Here is a 26,521-nt window from a genome sequence, read left to right as displayed (position 1 = left end):
GTGGTTGCGGCTGCTGTTTTAGGAAGCCTGGCTGCCTTACTTTTGTCTGTCTTTCCCTTTTTTACCGCACCTTCGAAAATGCAGATCCTTCTCCCAGTTCTTCTCAATGCTGCCATGTTCAGAAATACTGTGTGTCTTTAACATGGCGGAGGCAACTTCCGTCCTCTGTCCTGAGGCCATTTTACTGTTTAAATCCTCCAACTCTTGCTGTTGGACTCCTGAACCTGCCCTGTTCCTTCTCATAGTCCTGGATTAGGCAACCTGCCATCACATTTTTGGAGAATTCTGCTCTGAGCTGCATCTCTTCTGGAGTCTTCTTATGAAATGTTCTTTCAGCTGCAGGAGCAGCTATTGTCCTTAGCAACTGAATTCCAGTATTTTTTCTACTCTGTGCTCACTTCTGAATAGTTAACAGCTGATGGAAAATAGATCACCGTCTTTCCCCTCCTGGGATTTAAGTAGGCACGTTTTAAAAATTCTGTCTTTGTGAAGATTGAAATAGAAATCCGGCATCAGAAGACTGAGAGGAACTTGGGGAGATGCGCTCTGTCTCCCTCCACTATGCTGGGCTGTTCTCTATGAAGCCCTCCCAGCAGACGCTTGGTGAGATGAGAAGACATGTGGAGGGGTAGAAGACACTAGGCTGTAAACAGAAGACAGGTTTAAATTCCTGCTATGTGAACTTGGACAAGTTACTGCCATTCTCTGAACCTGAGTTGTTTTTTTCTTCTGTAGAATGGGGAGAATATGACCTGCCTTCCTAGCATGGCCGATGTTAGCCAATCAGGTACATTTGTGCAGAATATAAACAGGTAGCCCTCCCTTGTGACCATAGAGAACCCCAAGAGGATGGGGCTTCCATCCCGCTGAGGGGCACAGCAGGATTTCAGCCCACCCTTGCTTGCCCCCTTTGCTTGGCACCCTTGTGCAATGGATATCCTGAAACCCTATGCAAGCAAGCTCCAGAGGTCTGTCATCCTCCACCATCAGGAACAAGCCTGGGAAGTGCTGGGCAGGGGGCCAGGAATGGGGCTGCCTGGTTGCTTGGCAGGGAGTTAGCACTTTAAGAAGGTGCCTGCCTCGTTACCTTCTAACTGATCTTGCTTTCACAAAGCAAGGCTTCCGTGTTTTCCTCATAACACTAACAATGCCATATTAACACACTAGCTCCAAGGTGTCACTCTTGGGGAAGGTACTCAGGGACGCACTCCCTTTCCCTGTTCATCTCTCGCCCCTACCTTCTGCTGACGTCACAGACTGCTGGAGCGTTAACAAGACCACGAATGGGAGCACATCCAGAACAGGACCCCAAACACTGAATGGCTTGTTTGTCTCTCCTCCGTATTCCTTACGGGTAATCTGGCATTGTCTAGACTTCCTCCCGCTATTTTCTATTCCAGGGGTTTCCAAGGTAGAGTGCTTGACCCCCCAGAAATGCAAAGGGTGCTGCATTGAGATGTGAGATAAAAATGAAAACTTTTATTTAGACAGGCGCTCCTCATTTTATTGCACTTTGCAGATACTGTGTTTTTCTCAAATGGAAGATTTGTGGCAACCCTGTGTGAGCAGGTCTGTTGGTGCCATTTTTCCAATAGCATTTCCTTGCTTCATGTCTCAGTTTCACATTTGGGTAATTCTTGCAATGTTTCAAACTTCTTCATTATTATTATATTTCCTATGATGATCTGTGACCAGTGATTTTGACTTGCTGAAAGCTCAGATGACAGTGGGCATTTTTTTGACGTAACCCTTTAATAGACGATAGTACAGTGTAAACGTAACTTTTCTAAGCACTGGTAAACCAAAAAATTCATTTGACTAGCTGTGTTGCAATAAGTGCTTTATTGTGGTGGTCTGGAACCGAACCTGCGATATCTTCATGGTATGCCTGTATTTATTTTAAGCCTCAGGGGAAAGGAATTAAGCTTTTCTAATATTTCACATATGGATCAACAGGACTTTATGGATGTAATTATGAATAGACATACATATACTGAGTGGGCGTGGTCAATATTTTTTCTCTGACATAGGTAAGTGATAGAAACGCTTGAAGACCACTGCTCAGTTCTCACACCTCTGTAGCCACCAAATTCTAGAAATGCAGTCACATGTGTGATTTCTTCTTTGCTTCTCCTATTTGACATAGTAAATAATTCCTCCCTGCTTCATCTTCCAGGACAGAGCTTTTATAACTCTTGTAATGAGACTTCTTCTCTTCCCCTTAACCTAATTCTTTCACTGTCACCTGCATAGGGTTTTGCAGAAATAAGCTCTTTTCCTGTGACAAAATTTGCATAAGGTAATTTGTTATGATAAAGTCAGATTGGGATCTTTTCGGTTTAATTCTAGAAAAGCAGTAAAATGAAATAAGAATGTGGGCTCTGGGTCCAGGTGGCCTGAGCAGGATGATAGTAGCAAGTAACTTAACCTTTCTGTGCCTTGGTCTCCTCATCTGTGAAATGGGAATAATAAGAGTACCTGCCTCATCGGATTCTGGTGACAATGAATACCGGTGACATTTTTAGAACAGAGTCAGTGGCGTATTAAACACAGCAGAAGTTTTCTGCCGTCAGCACTATAATTGCCATCCTTACCTTCTTCCCTAGAAGAGCTGAGGGCCACATGCAGACATACGCAGCTCCGAACTGGAAATACTCGTGTCGGTTTGGGACTCATCCACTTTCTCAGCAAATACACGTGGGTGGTCTCCTTTGTCTTGGACACTCTGCTAAATGTTGGGTGCCCCACTCCATTGTCAGACCTTGTACTTCTGTCTGGGGGGCAGTGTCCCCATGTCACCAACTTGTGGTCACATTCCCATGCCACAGCACCCACTTGACAATGGATTCAGTTTCTGCTTCTATAATCAATGGAAGGAGCTTTGTTGTTTGTTACCAAAGTTACTAAACATTTTGCTGTTGCAGAATCACTGAAAGCTACGGGTTTCCAGCCATTTGACATTTTTAAGGTACAAATAGATTTTCCCTGCATTATTAATCTCACATTATTGCTGTCAATTCCTTGGTTATTATTCTTCCTCCAGACTGTTTGCTTATTGTTCCTGGGGACAGTTCCTCCAGGTTGATTCCAGGAGTATTTGGCCTCATACTCCTTCATCTGCAAAAAGGATGCCCTCTTCCTTACCCAAATTGCAATGTTAGGAGACTACTGGACATTCTTTGGGCTTACTTTTTTTTTTTTTTCCAACAAATTGCTGTATTGGTAGAGGGATAAAAGTTTTCAATGTAATATTTTGTGTGAAAAGCCAGCAAGTTTAAACCTAACTATTTTACTGTGAAGAGCTTCTGATTCCTTCATATCTCTCTGCAGAGAGATGAAATGGTTTTCATAAAAGCTTAGTGAATTCCCATTGTATGAAGGCCATTTGCATTCATCTATGCATGCATTCCAGGGTATGGGTAGAAAGTAAAGGGCAAATGATAAAGACAGGAATTTCTTCCACATTTCCTCCTGCCAATCCTGTTAATTCTCATACACAAGTCCATCTAATCTGGGGAGCCATCCAGTTCAAGATTGAGTCTGATAAGAGGATGTACTTCCCAGACAAATGACTGATTCTCCAGGCTCCAGGGAGAGAAGAAATGCAAAATTTTAAAATACATGAATGTTCTTTAAATACTTATTTTGTTGTGAGTTCTTCTGTGACCTAAGACAACTGCTGTGTTTTATGTCATAACTTACACACGATGAGCAAAGTCAAGTATTTCATTTTCCCAGCACATGGACAGGGAATGAAATCCTGGTGCCGGAATCGAACGTTGTATTCTCCAGGCAAAGGAAATGGACATTTATTGGACGTTATTGCTGCTTTCTTCACACTAATGACATTATCGGAGCTCTTTGAATAATATAATTTGAAAATATTACTTCTGTGTTCCAGGTCATGCAAGACAAGATCATCTGCCTTCCGAAAAGAGTCCAGCCTTCTCAGAATCACTCTTCCGTGTCCAATGTCTCCCAAGCAGTGGCCAGCACCACCCCGCTGCCTCCCCCCAAACCGTCTCCTACCAACCCCGCCACTGTAGAAATGAAAGGACTAAAGACAGATCTGGACCTCCAGCAGTACAGCTTCATAAACCAGATGTGCTATGAGCGGGCCCTCCACTGGTACGCCAAGTATTTCCCTTACCTGGTCCTCATCCACACCCTGGTCTTCATGCTCTGCAGCAACTTCTGGTTCAAGTTCCCCGGCTCCAGCTCCAAGATAGAACATTTCATCTCGATCCTGGGGAAGTGTTTTGACTCTCCTTGGACCACACGGGCTTTATCGGAGGTGTCTGGGGAGGATTCCGAGGAAAAGGACAACAGGAAGAACAACATGAGCAGGTCCAACACCATCCAGTCGGGTCCGGAAGGCAGCCTGGTCAACTCTCAGTCTTTAAAGTCCATTCCGGAGAAGTTCGTGGTTGACAAGTCCACTGCCGGAGCCCTGGATAAGAAGGAAGGGGAGCAAGCGAAGGCCTTATTTGAGAAGGTGAAGAAGTTCAGGCTGCACGTCGAAGAAGGTGACATCCTGTATGCCATGTACGTTCGCCAGACTGTGCTTAAGGTCATAAAATTCCTGATCATCATCGCCTATAATAGCGCCCTGGTTTCCAAAGTTCAGTTCACCGTGGACTGTAACGTCGACATTCAGGACATGACCGGATATAAAAACTTTTCTTGTAATCACACCATGGCACACTTGTTCTCCAAACTGTCCTTTTGCTACCTGTGTTTTGTAAGCATCTACGGACTGACGTGCCTGTACACCTTATACTGGCTGTTCTACCGCTCTCTGCGGGAATACTCTTTCGAGTATGTCCGGCAGGAGACTGGAATTGACGATATTCCAGACGTGAAAAATGACTTTGCTTTTATGCTTCATATGATAGATCAGTATGACCCACTGTACTCCAAGAGATTCGCGGTGTTCCTATCTGAAGTCAGCGAGAACAAATTAAAGCAGCTCAACTTAAATAACGAGTGGACTCCCGATAAACTGAGGCAGAAGCTACAGACGAATGCCCATAACCGGCTGGAATTGCCTCTTATCATGCTCTCTGGTCTTCCGGACACAGTCTTTGAGATCACAGAGTTGCAGTCTCTCAAACTGGAAATCATCAAGAACGTAATGATCCCCGCCACCATCGCGCAGCTGGACAATCTCCAAGAGCTCTCGCTACACCAGTGCTCAGTCAAAATCCACAGTGCGGCGCTCTCTTTCCTGAAGGAAAACCTCAAGGTCTTGAGCGTCAAGTTTGATGATATGAGGGAGCTGCCCCCCTGGATGTACGGGCTCCGGAATCTGGAAGAGCTCTACCTGGTTGGCTCTCTAAGTCATGACATTTCCAAAAATGTCACTCTCGAGTCTCTGCGGGATCTCAAAAGCCTTAAAATCCTCTCTATCAAAAGCAACGTTTCCAAAATCCCTCAGGCGGTGGTGGACGTCTCCAGCCACCTGCAGAAGATGTGCGTCCACAACGACGGCACCAAGCTGGTGATGCTGAACAATTTAAAGAAGATGACCAATCTGACGGAGCTGGAGCTGGTCCACTGCGACCTGGAGCGCATCCCCCATGCCGTGTTCAGTCTGCTCAGCCTCCAGGAACTGGACCTCAAGGAAAATAATCTGAAATCCATCGAGGAAATCGTTAGCTTCCAGCACTTGAGAAAGCTGACGGTGCTGAAACTGTGGCACAACAGCATCACCTACATCCCCGAGCACATAAAGAAGCTCACCAGCCTGGAGCGCCTGGCCTTCAGTCACAACAAAATAGAGGTGCTGCCGTCCCACCTGTTCCTATGCAACAAGATCCGGTACTTGGACTTGTCCTACAATGACATCCGCTTCATCCCGCCTGAGGTCGGGGTGCTACAGAGTCTGCAGTACTTCTCCATCACTTGTAACAAAGTGGAGAGCCTTCCAGACGAACTCTACTTCTGCAAGAAACTTAAAACGCTGAAGATTGGGAAAAACAGCCTCTCGGTACTTTCACCGAAAATTGGAAATTTATTATTTCTTTCCTACTTAGACGTTAAAGGCAATCACTTTGAAATCCTCCCTCCCGAACTGGGCGACTGTCGGGCCCTGAAGCGGGCCGGGTTAGTTGTGGAAGATGCTCTGTTTGAAACTCTGCCTTCTGATGTCCGGGAGCAAATGAAAGCAGAATAACTTATTTTTCTTTAAAGCCTGACTGAGACGTGCTTCTACCAAATACAGTATAAATAATTAGGTAGTCTTAATGCCTTTCCTATTTTGTTTTTTTTTTTTTTGTCACACAAAACAAAATGTACACAAAGATTGAGTAAGGAGTATGTATTTTTTAATAAAAATTTAATTGTATTTTTTCAATATTAATATTTTAAAGTTTTATTTGTCCTGGAACCTAATGTACCTATTATTGTTTTCTACTGACAGAAACAGGTGGTTCCGTCTGTTTTTTTGTTTTTTCATTTCATTCTTGTGAAAGGGAGGGAATTTTAAGTTGCATGCTTTTTGGTATTTTTTAAATAGATATTTTGCAAAGGTCATTTTTTGCCTGTTTCCACCTGTCCAGGGTCCTTACTTTTGTTTTTACTGTGTCTGTACCAAGGAGTCTGCGCTAGTCCTTGTAAGACCGGCTGCCTTCCGCGTTGGCCGAGTCCTTCATCCTACGGGAGACTCTTCTCTGGAGTGTAAATTCACATAAGTGCATTGCCACAGACCACTGCTTTCCAAATTTCTCCTCGTCTCCAACAGAACCCTAAATTGTGTTATTTCATTTACCTGACAGTCAATGTGGTTGTTAGGCTAGGATTTTGTAAGTGAGTGAAATCAATAATCTTCCATGGTTGGCTGGTCTGAATTGGTCATGTATCATCTGACTGATTTGTGTTCTCCCCAACATTTCAAAAATATCGTTTAAAAACAAAATACAGAGGCTCTCCTCCCCCCACCCTTCATCTTAATATTGCTATGTAGTACTGGTGAGCAACCTCAGAGAAGCTAGATATATTTTAATTAAAATAGGTAATTAAATTTAAAAATCAGAATCAGAAGCCTGGTTTTTAAGTAATGTAATAACCTTTGATATCTTGATATGTGGGTACATCAGACAGAAAAAAAAAAAAAATGCCCTGCCGAAGCCGTCTCTGAAAGAGCTGGCACTCTAGTCAGGGGCCCGGGTTGCTCCGGGCAGCGTGGGGCGGCCAGCTCCTCACGTCCTGCCTGTTACGCAGAATAACCCACATCTCCGTAAGTGGAGCTCCCGGACTCCTGCCCCTGCTGCGGGTGCGAGCGATGTGAGCACAAGGAACTGTTTCTGTTTTCTGGCTTAAAATAAGCATCTCACCTAAAATGGTTCTGTTACTTTTTTTTTTTAAAGGGGTGAATAAATTGCTAAGTGGCTGTCACTTAGAAATAATTTTTGCTTGGTGGTCAGCAGAGCTTTTATTTATCTTTGTATTTAAACCAACATAGTATACGCATCTTGGGCAAAATCTGTAACTGATTCTTCAGGAAAATGAAAACACGATTCGTGCCCTCGATCCAGGGCCAGTTTTGCTGATCATGGGAATTGTGTTTTCTGTAGTCAATTCACACTGACTGTTGTCAGAACTCTAGTCTGACCTAAGAGAGTTTTGTGACTTAGCAATGAAAGACAATAGGAAGATGCTCTTGGGGTTTCAAAATAACTGCTTTTATATTTTGCGCCTTGATCCTGGTGATTTTCTACAGTGCTGCTTTGGAATTCAACACAACTGCTCAGCAGACACACGTACCTCACTCGTGTTGGAGATGCTAGGAGGTGTCATGGAGTGAAGGATTTGGGGAAGAGATGCTTTTCATTTGTTGAATAACGAAATCATGCAGTCCGGATGCTTTATTGTTTCTGTTCTTGTCCAAGTGTTCGAATGGTGATTTTGTATAACTTATTTCCCACCTAGAATGGAAATGATATGTTAAAATAGTAACATAGCTATATTTCTTGTAGGGGCAGATATTCAATTCCAGAATGTGGTTAGGATCCTGCTTATGAACAATGTGTTGTATTTAGAAATACAGCCCTCTTATTTTAAGCAAACAAAAGACTTGGAGGATTCTCCATGGCTGAGCATGACAAAAATACCCTGTTGAAAAAGGTAAGCTTAGATAACTACTGGTAAAACACTGGGTGCACTATTTTTCTGGATAAAATTTATAGTTATTTTCTACACCACCCTTCAAAAGGGATCTATTCAGGTTAAAAATCGTATTTATGCTGAAGTCTTTATCTGGTGTTAAATCATAATCTCACGTGGGGTTCATAACTGACATAAGTGACTAGTAAGTACTTTTAACACTTGTCATAATTTGCTCTCAATTCCAGAAGACTCTAATTTGCTTGCTTAATGATTTCACAGGCTGACCCCTAACCTAAATTCTAAATAACATCCAGTAAATCAGTATTGTTCTATGACTTTATGCTTAAACTGAGAAGGATAATTCATAGATGTTTCTATTAGATTTTATAAAAATTCAAAAGTCTCAGACTTCATCTTGAGTGTCAATTTTCTGACTCTGGCCCTTTTTAATATTGTTTTTGTTCACATTTATAAGCAAAAATCATTCAATTACATTTAGCCTTTAAATGGGAAACTCAGGTAAATGAACTGCTGATTTTTCTAAAGTCCTTTAATGGATCAACTCAGTGTAAACGGGTGTTTACCTAATCCCTTTCTGTATTTTATAAGTGCTCTTGCTAAAAAAAAGGAACAACTAGCTCTATTTCTCCATCCTCTATAGGATTCCTGAGCAACTGCTTCTGTAAATCTAAAAGCACCATCTGTACTCGTAATGCCTGTGGCTGGTCGAAGCCCATGCTGGGTATGCTTTCTGGTCAGTTTTACTGGTTAAGTGTAGAACAGGTCATTGTCTGGACATGGTCTGGTTGAAGCAAAGCATAGAAGTGTATCCCAGTGGAACTCCCCTAAGAAGAGCACACCTCAGAAAACTAGTTGTGTGTTAGGTTTTTGTTTTGGTTTGTTCTTAACACAGCACTTTCAACATAAATGTTCTTGATACAGTGAAACAACTGTAGGTTTTTCTTGCGGTTCACCCACCTTTTCCCTGCCATTACATTTCCCATGGAGCTGCTGTAAAGAGTTGCCACAGTCTACATGGCATCGTGTTTGGCAAGAAGGCTTTCAGGATATGCCTGCTAGGAGTGTTTCGTTCATTCAGTGGTGCCTCTTTATCTGCCTCTCAAGCCATCCTTCTTAGAGAGGGTCTTAAACAACCTGGCATCTTTCTTGGGCTACTTGGGATGGGGAAGATCCAAGTCCTTGCAATGTGCTGTTTTATGATTTCTGATACTGAGAAAAAAGAAGACACGTTCTTTATATCTCTTCTTACTATTTCCCCCAAGAGGAGTTTTGCTGTTGTTTATTTTTCTAATTCTATCATTTAAAAAAAGTCCATTTTTAAGCAGTTTATTCTACTCTCTCATTTCCTACCAAATATCTGATCAGTAGTAATGCTATCTGTACTTAAACAGTGAACATTCGTGATCCATCTTTATGAAAATGGTCAGCGGTACTTAGTAGTGAATAGATAAGATGAATTTTCATATAATTTCAGTTGGTGTCTCCCATTAATTCTGAGTGTGGTAATGCCAGTCAAGCCGTCCACGTCTCGGTAGGATCTCAATAACTCACAGTAGGGTCCCTCAGTAACCTTAAGTTACCAAAACAAGGGAACAATACAGCTCAGCTATGAGGGAGGGGAATGCCTCAAGAGTCTGTCAGACAGTCTCGTCTTTTCTTGTCAATTCAGACACATTGTAAGAAAACTTGGACAGTCTCCACCAGACCTGCCATTGATTTTTTCAGATTTAGGTCTCAGTGACATGCTTCTAATACAATTTCATACCAGCCTTTCAAACTCGGTGTCCCCTCTTACTGCATCTTCCCAGAGCCATGTACTGACAAAGGTAACATCCTGAAGTTCATGCCAGGGGAGGGAAGAGTGTCCTCCTGGCCCCAAGGAATTTTTTTTTTTGATCAGAAGACCTTGAAAAAGGATACTTTGTACAACTTAACTCATTGGCCATGTTAAACCACAGTTCCTATGTATGGTTTTTAATGTAATTATAAATTTGCTCTCTGCTGAATACTATTCCTTCTCCCACTCGATTCTGCCTCGTGAATATTTTTACTGGGGTTGAAACTCAATGCCTTATGTGCTCACTCTGTTGTTGTTTTTCCTGCCACTTGTTTTCTCTCACTGTCTGTGTTCAAATTGTGTCAAATGCTGGTCAAACCTCTAAGACCGTCAAGAAAATGCTTGAAGGTTGATTTGTCATCGTGCAAATTCCCGATAAAATGTCTTCATGTTATTTGGCTATTGTAGTACATAGGAAGAGAAAATAACTTAAATAAAGTCATTTTTGTAATTTAAAGTTGAGATTCGTCCCTTCTTCGATTATAGAAGTCACGTTGACCTTTTGCATTTCTCCTGGTGTTGCTTCTGCCCTTGCGAAGGCTCTCTGTGCTCCGCAGGAAATGGGCCGCATGCCTTCTTTCGCTTCGTGTTTAGCTCGTTTCTGCAATTGTGACTAATTATTTCCTTCCTTAATTCACTGTGCGGCAGCATCTACCTCAGGGGCCCCTGGAGTTCTATTGGAGTCATTAGCGCTTGAATATGTCGTCTGGAGGCAAGGGCTGTGCCTTTGCCAGATCTGATTATGGGATCGCTGTCCAGCACAGCTCTCGCCACACGGTGTTCCGGTAATGCGCGCAGCTGCTTGAAGGAATCAGAACGGTTCTGCTCAGCTAGAAGCCTCCCCTCCTCCATCACACATACTCCGGCTTATGGAAGCCCTTTTCAGGAAAATCTCATATACCACTTACGCAGAAGAAAATTGTGATTGGTAACTTTTGAAGCTATGTTGCCACTTACCGTATTTTTCTGTAGTTGTTTGTGCCTCCATCATCTTACTGGTAATCAACTGATAGCCCTTGGGAGAAATTCTATTGAGACAAGGAAGGATTCTGAGAGTGGTGAGAGGCCCTGTGAATGTGTGCATCAGAAACTTGTACAGGGGGACGCCTGGGTGGCTCAGTCGGTGAAGCGTCTGCCTTCGGCTCAGGTCGTGATGCTGGGGTCCTGGGATCGAGTCTCCCATCCAGCTCCCTGCTCAGCGGGGAGTCTGCTTCTCCCTTTGCCCCTCTCCCTGCTTGTGCTCTCTCTCTCTGACAAATCAATAAATAAAATCTTTAAAAAAAAAAAACAAAAACCTCACACAGAATTGTGTGGCAGCTCGAGAAATTTTGGAGACATGAGCTGAGAAATGCAATAGAATGGAGACAGCTGGTGATTCAATGCAATTTGCACAAACAGAGAAGACTGTCCACTGGTACCTTCCAATGTCCCATCTTCTGGTCCTTTCATTTATACACAATATTGAGATAAACACTGACATTGAATAAATCAAGTCAGTTGTTCAGGCTAGCGAGATATAAGCCCTTCTGTTTGGGTACAGAAGTACATAAGAGGGAAATCACGACAATTTTAGACTCAGTGAGGGTACTCACATGGCCCCAGGCCTGCATATTTTGGAATGTAAGTTTGAATGTTATCATCAGTATCCAAGTAGGAAAAAAGTGAGAGGCTGTACTAATTTTGTGTGTAAATCTTTGAATACAGGCTATATACTTTAGATTTCATATTTGAGCAAAACAAAACACAAACATTTATATGATCAGGCATACCATAGATGAGACAGTATTTTCCAAGTTTAAATATTTTACATAAAGACACAGCATTAGGCAAAGGTATTATTACCGAACATAAACCAAACTGACCATGTTGATTATTTTGATTTAGGGAATCTTGTTAGAAAGTTTGCAAGCAGGGGCGCCTGGGTGGCACAGCGGTTAAACGTCTGCCTTCGGCTCAGGGCGTGATCCCGGTGATCTGGGATTGAGCCCCACGTCGGGCTCCTCAGCTATGAGCCTGCTTCTTCCTCTCCCACTCCCCCTGCTTGTGTTCCCTCTCTCGCTGGCTGTCTCTATCTCTGTCAAATAAATAAATAAAATCTTTAAAAAAAAAAAAAGAAAAGAAAGTTTGCAAGCAAGTAGAAAATGGGCTTTATTTTTTGAATCTTTCAGGGAATTTTTTTCAACTCAAGTTACATCTAGACATCACCATTTAAAAAAGTGTTTATTCAGTTTTTAGTAATAATTTCAGGTAATATAGTTCTTGGAAATAGTGACACAAAAGAGGCAGCCTGTAACTCTTTGTGTTTTATGTCTCCTTTACAGTCTAAGAAAAAAATTAACTTCCAGCAGTGATTTTAATATAAAAATTATAATATTTCCTCACTCATAATTGCAACAGTTCTTGGGATTCCTTTATGATTTCACATAGTCTTTGTGGAGTGATTTTGCTAAAATCATACTCTAACATTTGGACAGCCTAACTCTATTAACTGATAGCCTTGGGGCTACGAGGACCATCGTCCCCATCCAAACTGGTTCTGGGCTGTGTCATTTTCCCAGGGCTGCCATAACTATCACACACAGGGTGGCTTCCACAAACAAATTTATCGTCTCACGGTGCTAGATCAAGGTGTCAGCAGGGTTGGTGGCATCCAAGGGCTGTGAGAGAAAATCTGCTCCACGCCACTCTCCCGTCTTTTGGAGGTTTGTTGGAAATCTCTGGGAATCCCTGACTTATAGATGGGTCGTCACTCAATGTCTGCCTACATCTTCATTTGGCATCCTCCCTGTGGGTCTACCTCTGTGTTCAAACCCCCCCCCCCTTTTTTTTAAAGATTTTATTTATTTATTTGAGAGAGAGAGAGCACAAGCAGGGGGGAGGGGCAGAGGGAGAGGGAGAAACAGACTCCCCCTGAGCAGGGAACCTGATGTAGGGCTCGATCCCAGGACCCTGAGATCATGACCTGAGCTAAAGGCAGACACTTAACCAACTGAGCCACTGAGGCGCCTCGAAACTTCCCCTTTTTATAAGAACTCCTCCGTCATATTGGGTTAGGACCCACCTAATAATTTCATCTTAATTCGGTAATCTGAAAACACCCTATTTTCAAATAAGGCCACATTCACAGGTACTGGAGGTTAGGACTTCATCATTTTGAGAGTGTTGGAGAGCAAGAATTTGTGTCCTACATCGAAAACCAGGGATGTACTGTATGGTGACTAACATAATATAATAAAAAATCATTATTAAAAAAAAAAAAGAATTTGTGTCCTCTTCAAGGTCCCTCTAAGCTGGACTAAGAATCAAATTGATATGAGACAGATTAACAGGAGAAAATAAATTTTAATAGTGTATCTATGGGGAATCCACACAGACTGGAAATTCTAAAAACGGGAAAAATGAGATCTCTATGTCCTCTTGAACTAAGGAGAAGAGGGTAGAGGTCTGGGACTTCAAAGGGAAAGAATGCAATTCACAGAATAAGAAGAAGAGCAGATATTTGGTAATTAGATGTTTGCCCCACCTTATAGATAGGTCAGATAAAATTTACCTCTGCTAATAAACTTATTCTGTGAAAGACCCCAATTTAGATTCTTCTATGTAGTTAAGGGAGAGGCGAAAAGTTTCTCTTGAGCCTGCAGGGTCTCAATTGCCTTCAGCTCAAACTAATCTTCATGCCAAAGTGGCCCATCTTGGGACAGCCTGACCTTGGCCACTACGGGAGATACAATTCAATCCATAGCACTAGGCAAGATACTTCTCTTTCTTAATAAAACTATTACATTCCAGGTTTACCAGAAAGATAGAATTTGGAGCCCTTAAAGATTGGTTAACTCAGAGTTTTGAAATAGTGTTCCCAGAAGCTCTAACGGTCCAACAAAGTATCGCAGGGGGCCTCGGAGAGTAGATAGGGCTCCTGGTTTCGTATCTGTTCCAATTACTGTTGCCATGTAACGAACCACCCCAAAACTTAGTAGGCTAAAACAACTATTTTCTTACACTCCCAGATTCTGTGGCTATGGAATTTGGAGGGCATAGCAAAAACAGCTTCTCTCTGCTCCACAGTGCCTGGGACCTCAGTTGGGAAGACTCAATGGCTGGGAGCTAGTATCATCTGGAGTCATCTTCACTCCTACATCCAGCATTTGATTCTGGCTGTCGGCTTGAACCTCAGCGGAGCACAGCATGTCAGCTTCAGGGTAACCAGAGCTCTTCTGTAATCCCTTACGGCTCCCAAGAGACTATTCTAAAGGGCAGAAAGGATGCTGTATCACCTTTTATGACCTCACTTTTGTGACATCACTTCTGCCATATTCTATTGGTTGAAACCATTGTAAATCTTGCCCGGGGTTAGGGGCAGGGGAGAGGGGATACAAACCCCACCTTTCAATGGGAAGAGTGTCAGTGTCACCTAGTAAGAATAGCTGGAACAAGAGAAACTGGTGGCCTCTACGAAAATTACAATGTTACACTGTCCACACCAGTCTCTTCAACCAGAGGCAGCAGGTCTCCCTAATGTTCACTAGCAACCGTAGCTAGTAAATACGGGACCCACAGAGGCCAAATAAAGCTGAGACGTTTTACACAATCCCTCAGCAAATCCACTGATTATTGCAGAAAATCAGAAAATTGAGTCGGCTAATAGTCCCTTCACCCCTTTCCTTTGTTTCTAATTTCTTTGGGCAAGATGGGAGAGTCTGGCAGAATTTGTTACGAAATAACTGCAAGAGAGTCATTTCATTGTATTGAAATGCATCTTAAAAATCATCAACTTTGGGGGCACCTGGCTGGCTCCGTCAGCCAAGCATGTGACTCTTGATCTGGGGGTCCTGAGTTTGAGCCCTACTTGGGGGTAGAGTTTACTAAAATAAATGTACAGCTTTAAAAATTTTTTGTTAAATCCTCAACCTTTTGACAGGGTGTGAGAGGTGCTTTCATGAATTTTATTTGACTGTCGTATGTTTCTCCCAGTGACAGCCAGAATTTCCTGCAGTGCTCAGAGATGCACGTGTACACGGGGCGTGCACAGCCCTGGTCTGTGACTTACAGTAATCGGAGGAAAAGTCTCATCAGTGTCTGCGCTGAAAGGTGGGGAGAGCTGGAACGGCCCGTCAGCCAGGTCCCTCAGCCGCCACTCTTCTCCAGGCCTGGTGCCCAGCCCCCTGCCCTCCCGCCTCTCCGGCAGCCTCCCCGGCCTCCCTGACCTCCTGCAGTCGCCCACCCCCTGCTTCTCTGCGACCTTCTCTGTTAGCTCCTGTCCTTCCAGCTCAGGAGGAACATTTGGGGTTAGGAAAAGTTTTCTAGGAAACAATTACTCACAAGCAAAGGGACCAGAGAAGTCCCAGAGATGTTCTCCAGCAGACAGTTTAAACTAATGACTCGCAGCTGGGCAGCCTGCCCCATGGGGTCCCATGTGAACCGAGTCTGTGTCATGCTGCCTTAACTTCGGTGTCCTCCCTCCAGCCTACTCATCTTCAAACCATTCACTGCGGGCTCCCCTCACTCATGCTCACTCTTGTAAAATCCACCAACATATTTAGTTCATTCGGAAAAAATAACTTTAATGGCACATCTTCCCTCATAAGGTTGTACCGCAGAGGTCAGCTGGAGTCTGAACGTCTCTTAAGATTTAGATGACACTGGCTATACCCCCATCCCAAGCCCTTTGGAAGTCCCATGCCCTCCCCAAACCACAAAATTTCAGTGTGTGTATGATTTTAGGCCACTGGCTCTGAACCTCTGCTTCTGTGGAATGTCTTCCACACATCACCCCCACGGTTCCACGTGTTTGATCCCTCTTCCAGACCTGAAAGAGGAGTCTGCCCTGGTCCTTGATTTCCCCCGACTCTAGTGAAGGTTTGGGGAGAGAACAGAGCATTCACGAGAGCCATGCAGGCCACTTTCCAGCCTCATATTTGTAAAAGCCCTCAGCCTGTCCACAAATTGTTCCTCCACCTCCCAACCCCCTCCCACCCCCACTTCGCCACCTCTCCTCCACCCCCATTTCCCTTTCCCCAGCCCCTCTCTCTTGTGTGCTCCACACCCCACCCCCAGCTCAAATTCCTCAGTCAGTGCAGGACAGTTTAACTTTCCCCATTCTTCCGTGGCCTCCTGCTGTGGACACCCTCACTCACCTCTTCCACCCTGGCAGCTTATCAAAGATTCTCTCAGCACAGTTCCACAAGAGGAATGCTGGAGTCTGCTGTTAAATTATTTTGTCAGCCTGTTTGCTACAAGTCCTTGCTCTGGGCGGCACCTCTCTGACAGTTCCTCCCGTCATCTTCAAAATTCCCTGCCTTTCTCCTTCCCTCTGAACATGCCAAATCTCCAAGTTTCACCCTCAGCCCTTTGTGCCCCCCTGGTCCTCACGGGAGCCGTCAGTGACCTCGTGACTTTCAGGGTGATGCCTGCTGCCATTCTACAGCAACTCCCAGGGCCATGCCCCCGGCTACCGCTGCCCTCCGCCTCTCACCTCCTGCTGCCTTCTGGGCATGTCCTCTGTCCTGTCGTCTCAGGCCTGACGTGTTGGAGAGCAAACCTCATCTAAGCACAACGATTGGCAGCAGCCCTCTTAATGGTCTCCCCGCAAACTGCTCGTCCCTCCAGCCTTGCTTTCTCCTCTTCTCTATGGCTAGACTGGTTTTCCAAAGTGTAATTCTGATCTTACGGCTCCTCTGCTCGAAACCTTCTCACTGTCTATGTAATAGAGTCTGTAGACCTTAGCCTATGTTTCAAGGCCACCACAGTTTAGGTCTGACCCGCATTTCCAACACAGGTCCTGGAATCCAAAGTGAATTCAAACCCTCACTCTCCATTTACCTGATGTATAACCTCGAGACAGTTAATGTAAACTCTCTGGTCTCTGTTTATATTAAAGGCATCCATATTCTGCCCCTCCCAGGAAGCCCTAAAATGTTAGGTATCCCCATGCTGGTCTTACTTCCAATTCTGTCCTTGCTAAATTACAAATCTATGTTCATGGTTTATTACCAGTCCTGGTTCCAATCAAGGTAAAGACAATCTGTGCTCTGGAAATTCTACCTGTATCCTCAGCCATAAGTCATAGCTGTTTTCAGGGTCTCTGCGGTATGACCCATGGTTCGCTAGCAAGAGAGTAAAATGAAGTGACAATGTAATCATATATACAGTCCTCCAGGTGGATGGCTAGCTCTATTCTGCAGCAGTCACTGGGCTGTGAGGAGCCATGGGTGGAGTTAGGGAAGGATGACTGTTTCCCTTTTCTCCAGAAGTTCAAACACTGACAGGTAGCTGGAAATTCTGGGGGTAAAGGCTACAGCCAAAAGTCTGGCTGCCTCATAGCATTGATTTCAAACCGGAGTCGACCTCTCATCTCTGTCACTGTCCGGATGTGTGTATTGGAGCAAATCCCTTCTCTCCTCAAGTCATTGTCTCCCCATCTGTAAAACGGGCAGCAGGGAGGGGATACCCACCTTAAGGGCTGTTGCGAAGGTTAGTAGTGTGATGCATACAGTGTGCCTAGCTCAGTGCTTGCACTCAAGAGATTTTCCAGCATCATGATGACTGTGAACTGAGCTCTGGGTAATGTAAGAAGTAGCCTATGGTATTGTACGTTTTCCTAAAGCCAACATGAATTTAACACCTGGAGGTACTAGACTTTGTCTTACAGGCAGTAAGCTTGTAGCTTTGCCCCGGAGGAGCTGGTGCTTGCCAGGAGAGTCACAGGGAAGCAGTGCCAGTGGGCTGCACGATGAGCGGGGTAGCAAGTGTGTAAACACGGTTCTCTGGAAAGACAGGCTTTCCCACCAACTGCATTTTCTAAGCACACTCCAGGTATCAGACACTGTTCTAGGTGCTGAAGGATCAAAAATGAATATGATCCCTGTTTTTAAGCAATTCCTAATCTGACAGGAAAAGACAGCCAAGTATTCAACAGCTAGAATCCATTATAAGAGCCCACACTACACGAGTGCAAGGGGGCGTGTGGTCAGATTCACCCGGAGACAGAGAGGAACGGTTTCTGGAGGTAAACCTGAGCTGAGTCTTGACGCATGTGAAGCCCCTGGCAAAAATGAGAGGACTGGGGGAGAGCTTTCTGGGTGGGTCCAGAAGCCTGCAGCACCACACGGTGTCAGGGAGGGATCATGTGCCATCACGGGGAGGCAGGTGCAGATGGGAAGCCATGGTGGATCAGCTTGCAGGTGTCCCAGAGGAGCCGCCCACGCCAGCGAGCTCTTGAGCTCGTCCTTCAGGCAGTGGGAAATGGGAAAGAATTTAAGCCCATCCTCAGTTACACCCAAAGCCTAGATAATCTTACAAAGTCTGCCTGAGAGCTTCCTCTCTGTTTTCAAATCCTTGTGAAAAGAAAAAACTACCATCTGGTCCTGCAGAAAACCAAAAGCTGCAAGGGGAAAGCGTCGTGGGCAGACTGACAATGCCCAGAGCAGACTTGGCCGCGCACAATGAGACTCACAAACACAGTGTTGCTTGAACTTGTCCTTGGCATTAGGACACCTCGGGGAAACCACCCAGCGGACTCATTCTCCTCTGTCCCTGCCTCTTCCTCTTCTTTCACACCCTAGTTTCTTCCTTTGCTTTGCTGCCATTTTTTTTTAATAGCCCAGCTAATTGCTGGAAACTTGCCCTGTTTCAAGTCTGGAAAGTCAAAAGGAAACCACTCAAACTGAGCTCTAAGTGTGAGTCTAAGGACGTAACTCTCCTCTTTCCTCTGCCCCTGCCCCTTGGGGTATCGGGGTGATCATTTGGAGGTGCCGTTGATCTCAGGGCACCCGAGGATGTACACACTTTGTATCTGCCCGCCCCCTCCGAAGCCTGCTCCTGGGGGAGCCCAGGCTGCCTGCTTGTCCTGTGGCCTGGATGGTCCAGACCCGGAGAAGTGGAGGAAGGCGTGGCTCGGCTCAGCCAAGCGTCCCCATCTGACCTCTTGATCTTTTTCTGTCCCCAGAGGAAAGGTGGAGCTTTCCTGCCCGCAGAACTTAATTTCCTTTTCCCGTTCTTTACAACACTGCATTCCTGTCCTACCTCCTGGAGAGACTGGGACTTGGTATTTCACGTGGACAGCCCTCCATGAAATCCCTTTTTTCTCAAAACCAAGGGCTTTGATGGGCCTCCAAGGAGAAGCACAGGTTGAAAAGCTAGAGGTCGTCCCCCTCCTCTGCTGGTACCATGTCTCGGTGTATTCCTCACTCCCTTGCCTCCTCCAGGGTGAGGCTTAGATCCTGGCAGGACTCCAGGGAGCCTGCCACAGTGGGAGCATCTTTGTCACCCGCCTTCTCCCTGACCAGACCCAGGGAGCCCCTCCCTCTTCCAACCACTTTCAGACAAAGGGAGCACAGGCCACCTGAGTGTCAAACTGCTCCAGCAATGGCTGTCCACAGGGACCAGGCAACACAACCTGGAAGTGGGGCGAGTCATGCCCAGTGGGACTTACTTGAATCAAAAACAGAAAGGAGACCCCAGGAAGCAGGCAAATATCCTCTTCCTCCCTCCTACCAATCATCCCCAAACTCAACTGTTGGGTATGTCCTTCTAGAGACATCCATGTCAGCAAGAAACAGGCTGTGTTTTACCATGAAGCTGTCACCAACTCATTAACCAGTATTGACTTTCCTCCTTCCCTGCCTTGATTGTCTTCTTTCCTCATTTTTATGACCCTGCCATTGCACCTCCCAAAGAAGATTAGCAGGTAAGTTTTGCCCCAGACTGTGTTCTAGGGAGCGTACTACCAGCAGCCCACTGACCTCTCTCGACCCATTAATTTGGTTGCTTTGTTCCTGGATTGGTCTGGGCAGGTTTTTATCCGCCTCTGTCCAACACACTCTAAAACCCCAAAAGAAGGGCATTGCTTATTTCTTCCGTGGAGAAGTTCAGATCTACAGATCTCCAGAAAACATTTAGTCAGGAGGAGAGCCATCCAGCACAGCACTATTATCAAGAGTGGGGGCGAGAGGGAGATAGAAATCATCTAAACTTCCGAAAAACAGAGAGTGATTTTTTAAATGGTACATTTTTACAATAAAACACTAGACAGACATTGAAAATTATGTTACAGGCATATTTATTGACAAATAAACTTATTCATGATGTGTCAATTGAAAAAAATCTAAGTACAGTGTGATCTCACTCTTGTAAGAAACAAAAATACATATATCTCCGATTTTTAAAATTTGGGGTTATGTGCCAAATGCAAACAGAAATTGTCAGTTGAGGGTAAGATTAAGAGTGAGTTATCCATTATTCTTTATATGTAACAGTATATTTAATTTTTTCCTCTAAGAAATACATATTGTGTTTTTTTTTTTAATTTGAAAGGAAAAATGTGTCTTGGGCCTGTTGCTCAAAAATGCCTGTTCCTCAGAAATGCACATTCTGCAGTAATAGCTGTAACTTAGAAGAAAAATGCGATGAAGACCCCAGAGAGCCTCCAGAAGACTAATGATAACAGGTAAGTTTTCATACTCTTTTATGTTTGGTTAATTAAGAGGATATGGTTCATAATTGCTCCAATGACATACATGTGTTGAAGTATAAAGATACTGTCTATATCTCTCACAAGGGAAAGGGTATAGTATTGTTATTATAACTGTCTTCTCTGAGGCAGCTTGTAAAGTACACCCATGTATTTCATTACTTTATTATAGTCAATCATTGTATTATTCTTTAAAACATCTGTTGCTCCTTGAATGCTTTTTTTGTATGCATTTTAGTTCTTGAGAATTTTTTTTTAAGATTTATTTATTTATTTGAGAGCAAGAGAGTGCACCCACACAGGGGAGCGGCAGAGAGAAACTCAAGCAGACTCCACGCTGAGGGAGCCTGACCTGGAGCTTGTTCCCAGGATCCTGACATCACTCCCCGAGCCGAAACCAAGAGTTGGAGGCTTAACCACTGTGCCACCCAGGTGCCCCTAGTTCTTGAGAATTTTTAAGAATGAGCCATTGCATTTGCACAGGGTGGGGCAAATGGTGGGCAGTCCATATAGTACACCAAGCTTTGTCCCTTTTTCAGAAACTATGCTGGGTCCTGGGGAATCTGAAGTTAAAGACACGTACTCTTCCCTCCCTGAGCTCGTAGGGGCCAAGGACCAATGAAATGACATCTGTGGTTGGCTATAGCAGGAATGCTGTGGCCGAGCTCTATGGGCCACAGAAGAGCCTGCCATCCAGACCAAGGACTGGCGTGGTCAGGAGACACTTTCCCAGAGTAGGTGGCATCTGAGCTGTATGTTGAAGGATGTATGGAAATGAGCCAAAGAAAAGGAGAAAGGCATCCCAAGCATAAGCTAGAAGTAGAAGAGAGCAGACCCAGAGACTAGAAAATGAAATCTGTTCATCATTGCTGTCGAGAACTATCTGCAGTGATGGAAAATGTCTCTATCTGTGCTGTCCAAAATGGTAGCCACAGCGACATGTGGTTATCGAGCAAGCAAAGAACTGAATTTTAGTTTTATGTCTTTTTTTTAAATTTAAATTTAGCCACATGTGATTAGTGGCTAGTGTATTTTTTTTAACACCACTTTATTGAAATATGATTTGATGTGATTTGATGTGGGGTCTGGGAGTGAATGGTCAAGAAAGAATTCTTGAGGCATTTTCAGTAAAAAAAAGGTGTTTTTTTTAAAACATGGGGACAGGACCCATGGGCAGAAAGACCTGCACTGGGTCTTTTGGTTTTGTTTTGTTTTTATTTTTTATTTTTTATTTTTTTTTAAAGAATTTATTTATTTATTTGACAGAGATAGAGACAGTCAGCGAGAGAGGGAACACAAGCAGGGGGAGTGGGAGAGGAAGAAGCAGGCTCATAGCAGAGGAGCCTGATGTGGGGCTCGATCCCATAACACCGGGATCATGCCCTAAGCCGAAGGCAGATGCTTAACCGCTGTGCCACCCAGGCGCCCCTGTTTTGTTTTTAAAGATTTTATTTATTTATTTGAGAGAGAGAGAGTGAGAGAAAAAGCACGAGCCTGGGGAGAGAGAAGCAGACTCCCTGCTGAGCAGGGAGCCCGATGGGGACTCAATGCGGGGCTCAATCCCAGGAATCTGGGATCATGACCCAAACCAGAGGCAGACACCCAACCAACTGAGCCACCCAGGCACCCCTGCATTGGGGTTTTGAGGAGCTATTGGTTTTATACTTTAAAGTTGGGGGGCTAGAAACAAAGAAGTTTCCAGAAACGATTTCCATATGTTAAGGAAGACTTACAGGATGCTGAAGGTCTGGCTATTGTCAAGCAAAGGTTGCTTTTTGCTTTTAGCAAAGCATTAACGCTAAGACAGTTGGGATTTCCTGGAGAAAAGTCATACTCTGCCTGTCTCGAGTATTTGTCGATGGGCTGCAAGTTGTAAGGAAATTTAATTTTGTCTTCATCTCCTTTTGCCTTTGTTCTCCACATCATGATTGCAATACAAAAAACTGTGGTGAGGGGCGCCTGGGTGGCACAGCGGTTAGGCGTCTGCCTTGGGCTCAGGGCGTGATCCCGGCGTTATGGGATCGAGCCCCACGTCAGGCTCCTCCACTATGAGCCTGCTTCTTCCTCTCCCACTCCCCCTGCTTGTGTTCCCTCTCTCGCTGGCTGTCTCTATGTCTGCCAAATAAATAAATAAAATCTTTAAAAAAAAAACAAAACTGTGATGAATCTATGTATTCGATTTGATGAGTTTGGTGAAAAGTACACACCTGGGAAATCATCACCTCCAAAGGTTTGCCCCTGCCCTCTTTATTTATTATTATTCTGTGTGTGTGTGTGTGATAAGAACAGTTGATGAAAGAGCCGCCCTTGCTACTGTATTGAACAGCACAGGGGCAGGTGAGGTCTGCTGTTACATCCTCATTTTTTCTGGTAAGTTTCATTTTCATTCTAAAGGTGGAAAGGAGGGCACGTGGGTGGCTCAGTCTGTTAAGCGTCTGCTTTTGGCTCAGGTCATGATCCTGGGGTCCTGGGATCGAGCACCGCATCGGCTCCCTGCTCCGTGGGGGGCCTGCTTCTCCCTCTCCCTCTCCCTCTGCCTGCTGCTCCCCCTGCTTGTGCTCTCTCTGTCAAATAAAGAAATAAAATCTTTAAAATAAATAAACGTGGAAAGGAGTCCCTGCAAAATTTCAAAACAGAGTAATTACATGAGTAGGCTTAGGGAAAAAAAGATTACTTGTAAATTAGGAAGCAAGGTAATTTGGCCAGTTTTTAGCATGCCTTCATTTTCCATGACCTTCGTAAAGAAGGTGACAAAAAGGAAGCATGTAAAACAAACATCGCCATAAAATTCAACTTTGGAAATCGTCTGACTGTGGAAAAGACCAATTAGCTACCTACAAACCAATCAGTAAAAGATAACCCTCACAGAAGGAACTTGAGTAGATGGCGTGAATGGACCATTCCCCAGAGCCCGCATACAAATGGCCAATTACATGCATAAAACAGGGTTCACCTCACTAGTATCCAAAGTCATTGCAACGAAAATGAAATTCCCATTTTCAACAACCAAATTAGTAAAAGTTTTATTTTGAAGACCATATGTTGTTGAAGATGGAGAGTCACTCTCTTAACTGTCTTTAAGAGAATAAATGTATACATCCATACGTTCCGGAGGCCAGTTTGGCAGTATTTTTAGCAAAAGACTTGAAAATGTTTCATCCCTGTCAGCCAGCTATTCTGTTTCTGGGAATTTGCCATAAAGAAGTGGTTAGGGATTCTTGAAAAGATTTATGCCCAACACTGTCCATGTGTGGGTTACATACAATGGTGAAAACAGCACAACAATCTAATTGAGGTTCTCAATAGATTTATTACATAAATTATGATATATCTAACGACTGAGAGCCACATAGACATTAAATGTCCTGTTGCATATGGATATTTAACTGCAAGGGCAAAATGTGTGGGATATATTTTTTAGTGGAAAAAAATCAAATCCCTATGAGAATGTAAGCTTTCAGAATGTAATATTTGGTTGAATATTAAAAAATTGTAAAATAATACTGAAGGATATTTACCAAAATGTTAATGGTATTTATCACTTAGTAGTGATTTGTCACTTAGTAATGGTATTTATCACTTAGGTGATTTTTATTTTCTTCTTTGTTTCTCTATTTTATAATTTTCTACAGTGAAAATCTGTGACATTTAAAATAGAAAAGCATTTATTCAATTTTTTTTAAGATTTTATTTACTTATTTGAGAGAGAGAGAGAGAGCCAGCGAGAGAGGGAACACAAGCAGGGGGAGTGGGAGAGGAAGAAGCAGGCTCATAGCGGAGGAGCCTGATGCAGGGCTCGATCCCAGGACCCTGGGATCACGCCCTAAGCCGAAGGCAGATGCTTAAACACTGAGCCACCTAGGCGCCCCGAAAAGCATTTTTTTAAAATCGAGGTTGTTAATTATGTAGGTAGTGTTCAATTAAAACAGAAGTAATTTAAAGTATGTAATTGCCACACATCTGTTGTACTAGATAAAATCATTAACGTGATGGTAGGCATTTCCCAGTCTAGACTTGTGGACAACAGAGCTTTTAAGGAGGCAAAGTGACTTTGGAGTCCTTTCCAGAAACTCTTCCCTGCTGTTGGGAGCAGCAGAAGTGCTTTAATTAATCAAGATAAAATGTTTCAACCAGAGATAATTATGTATATGAAGATGATTTTGCAGCCAGATATGTGGATGGTTTATATAAATAGAAGAGATTTTTCCCCTTGTTAGGTTGTTCCCAATATTTTAACCCTGATGTATCTGGAAAAGAAGATGACAGTGGCAAGGAAAGCTTCCACCAGAGACTAAACAACCAGAAACCTCAGCTGATCAGAAATTCTTCCGCCTCTGACTTTTAGGAGAGAATGAAAAATCTCAAGAAAGTGACTGTAAATTAAGAATTTCTCATAGCCAACTTTCAGGATATTTCTCAAGGCTTTGACAATTCAGACTAGTCTCCAGACTCTCTCTACATCAGTATTTGTCATTATATCTGATGAAAATAATTCCTAACGGTGAATCTGAAATTCCAGAAGGATTTTTATTATCAACTGAAACAGATTAAATTATGTTCTGTATACTCTACTTACTACACTGAAGGAAGGGAGGGAAGGAGGGAAGGAGGAAGGAAGGAGGAAAAAGAGGGAGGGAGGGTAACTTATATATAGACTGGGAATACTGGACCCCACCCAAGGGCTCACAAGTCCGCATCAGAGAACTGGCTTCCAAGGGCTTGGCACATCTCTGTGTAGTCTGGACAGATGTTTAGTATCCTACTCTGCCCGGTAATTCCCTGGAGGAATATGAGTCCTGCCACCTCCCTTCTCCTCTAGCTCATCTTGGAGGTTCATAGATTTCTCCGTGAATAAGGGTGATGCCTGTGCGTCAGAGGTGAACTTCATCACTGAGGGCCAGGTAGGAGGTGGGGGAGGTCCGGAAATGGCAGGGAGACCTGGTAGTTCTGTCCTTAGGAAGGGGATTGGGTCCTGCTCTTTGTGTCTTTATACTGTATCATAAGCGCCACACTTCTCCTTATTGTCTGTGTATATATTAATTTTCTTGTTTATGATATTTTCCCATGCCAGGGCTTATTTATATTTTTTTCAACGTTAAATTAAATTGATTTGGGAGGGGCACCTGGGTGGCTCCATCAGTTAAGCATCTGACTCTAGATATCAGCTCAGGTCTGGATCTCAGGGTCATGAATTCAAACCTGTGTTGAGCTCCACACTGGCATGGAGCCTACTTTAAAAAAAAAAAAGAAAAAAAATATATGGATGGATATATTTATTTATTTATTTTGGGGACACCTAGGTGGCTCAGTCAGTTAAGCATCCTACTCTTGATTTCAGCTCAGATCATGATCTCAGGGTCACGAGATCGAGCCTTGTATTGGGCTCTGTGCTGGGCATGGAGCCCACTTAAGAGTCTCTCTCTCCCTCTCCCTCTGCCCCTCCCCCACCCCCACCCCCAGACATGCACACTCGCTCACTCGCTCGCGCTCTCTCTCTCTAAAAAAAAAAAAAAGCTGATAAGACTGATGACGTGCCACTCTTTTAAAAATAATTTAAAATGATTTGTGTAATTTTTCTTCAAAAAAGAAAACCCATTTTGTCTTTCCCATTCCTCCCTTCCCATCAGTCAAGCCTCAATCCCTTCTTCCACGTCGCAGCAGGAGCCTTTCCCTGCTCCTATCTCCCTCGGTTCCCTCCTGGGATCCGCTGAGGAACCGTCCAGGCAACTCTACTCACATACTTCACTCCCAGTTGTGTTTATTGACAGGACTGATTTCTGTTTTGACATTCGGGAACTTCATTAATTCGCAATGACTTCTTCATCTCTCTGGTTCTGGCAGATCCTTAGGGGAAGAAAAGGCCATCTTCCACTTGTAAAGTGACTTGGGTGGGTAATGAGGTGCAGGCCTAGAAGAAGAGATAGAGGTTCGTCAGTGACAGACAAGGGCAACTAGAGGTCCCAGGAGACTCTCCTGCCGGTTACTATTATGGGACCACACCTGTGTGGGGTAGGACTGGGTATTTTGTGGGTCTCAGTATGTAAGACCTGTATGAGAGGCCTGTGAAGAAACAGACCTACTTATTTTAT

The 26,521-nt window shown here is 44.0% G+C and overlaps 1 protein-coding gene across 1 annotated transcript in view; it reads left to right on the top strand.

Annotated features, from left to right (window-relative positions):
- Positions 1-10,421, top strand: part of LRRC8C (leucine rich repeat containing 8 VRAC subunit C) — a 78,587-nt gene extending 68,166 nt beyond the window's left edge. Inside the window, exon 3 of the mRNA XM_026497645.4 lies at positions 3,902-10,421. Within this exon, the coding sequence (XP_026353430.1) occupies positions 3,902-6,175 (2,274 nt within the window). The 3' untranslated portion in view covers positions 6,176-10,421. The remainder of the gene's footprint in view (positions 1-3,901) is intronic.
- The last annotated feature ends 16,100 nt before the right edge of the window (positions 10,422-26,521 follow it).

Source organism: Ursus arctos, unplaced genomic scaffold (genome assembly GCF_023065955.2).
Source record: "Ursus arctos isolate Adak ecotype North America unplaced genomic scaffold, UrsArc2.0 scaffold_12, whole genome shotgun sequence".
Taxonomy (NCBI): domain Eukaryota; kingdom Metazoa; phylum Chordata; class Mammalia; order Carnivora; family Ursidae; genus Ursus; species Ursus arctos.
The sequence above is the reverse complement of the archived record's forward strand: the minus strand, read 5'-3'. Positions and strand labels throughout refer to the sequence as shown.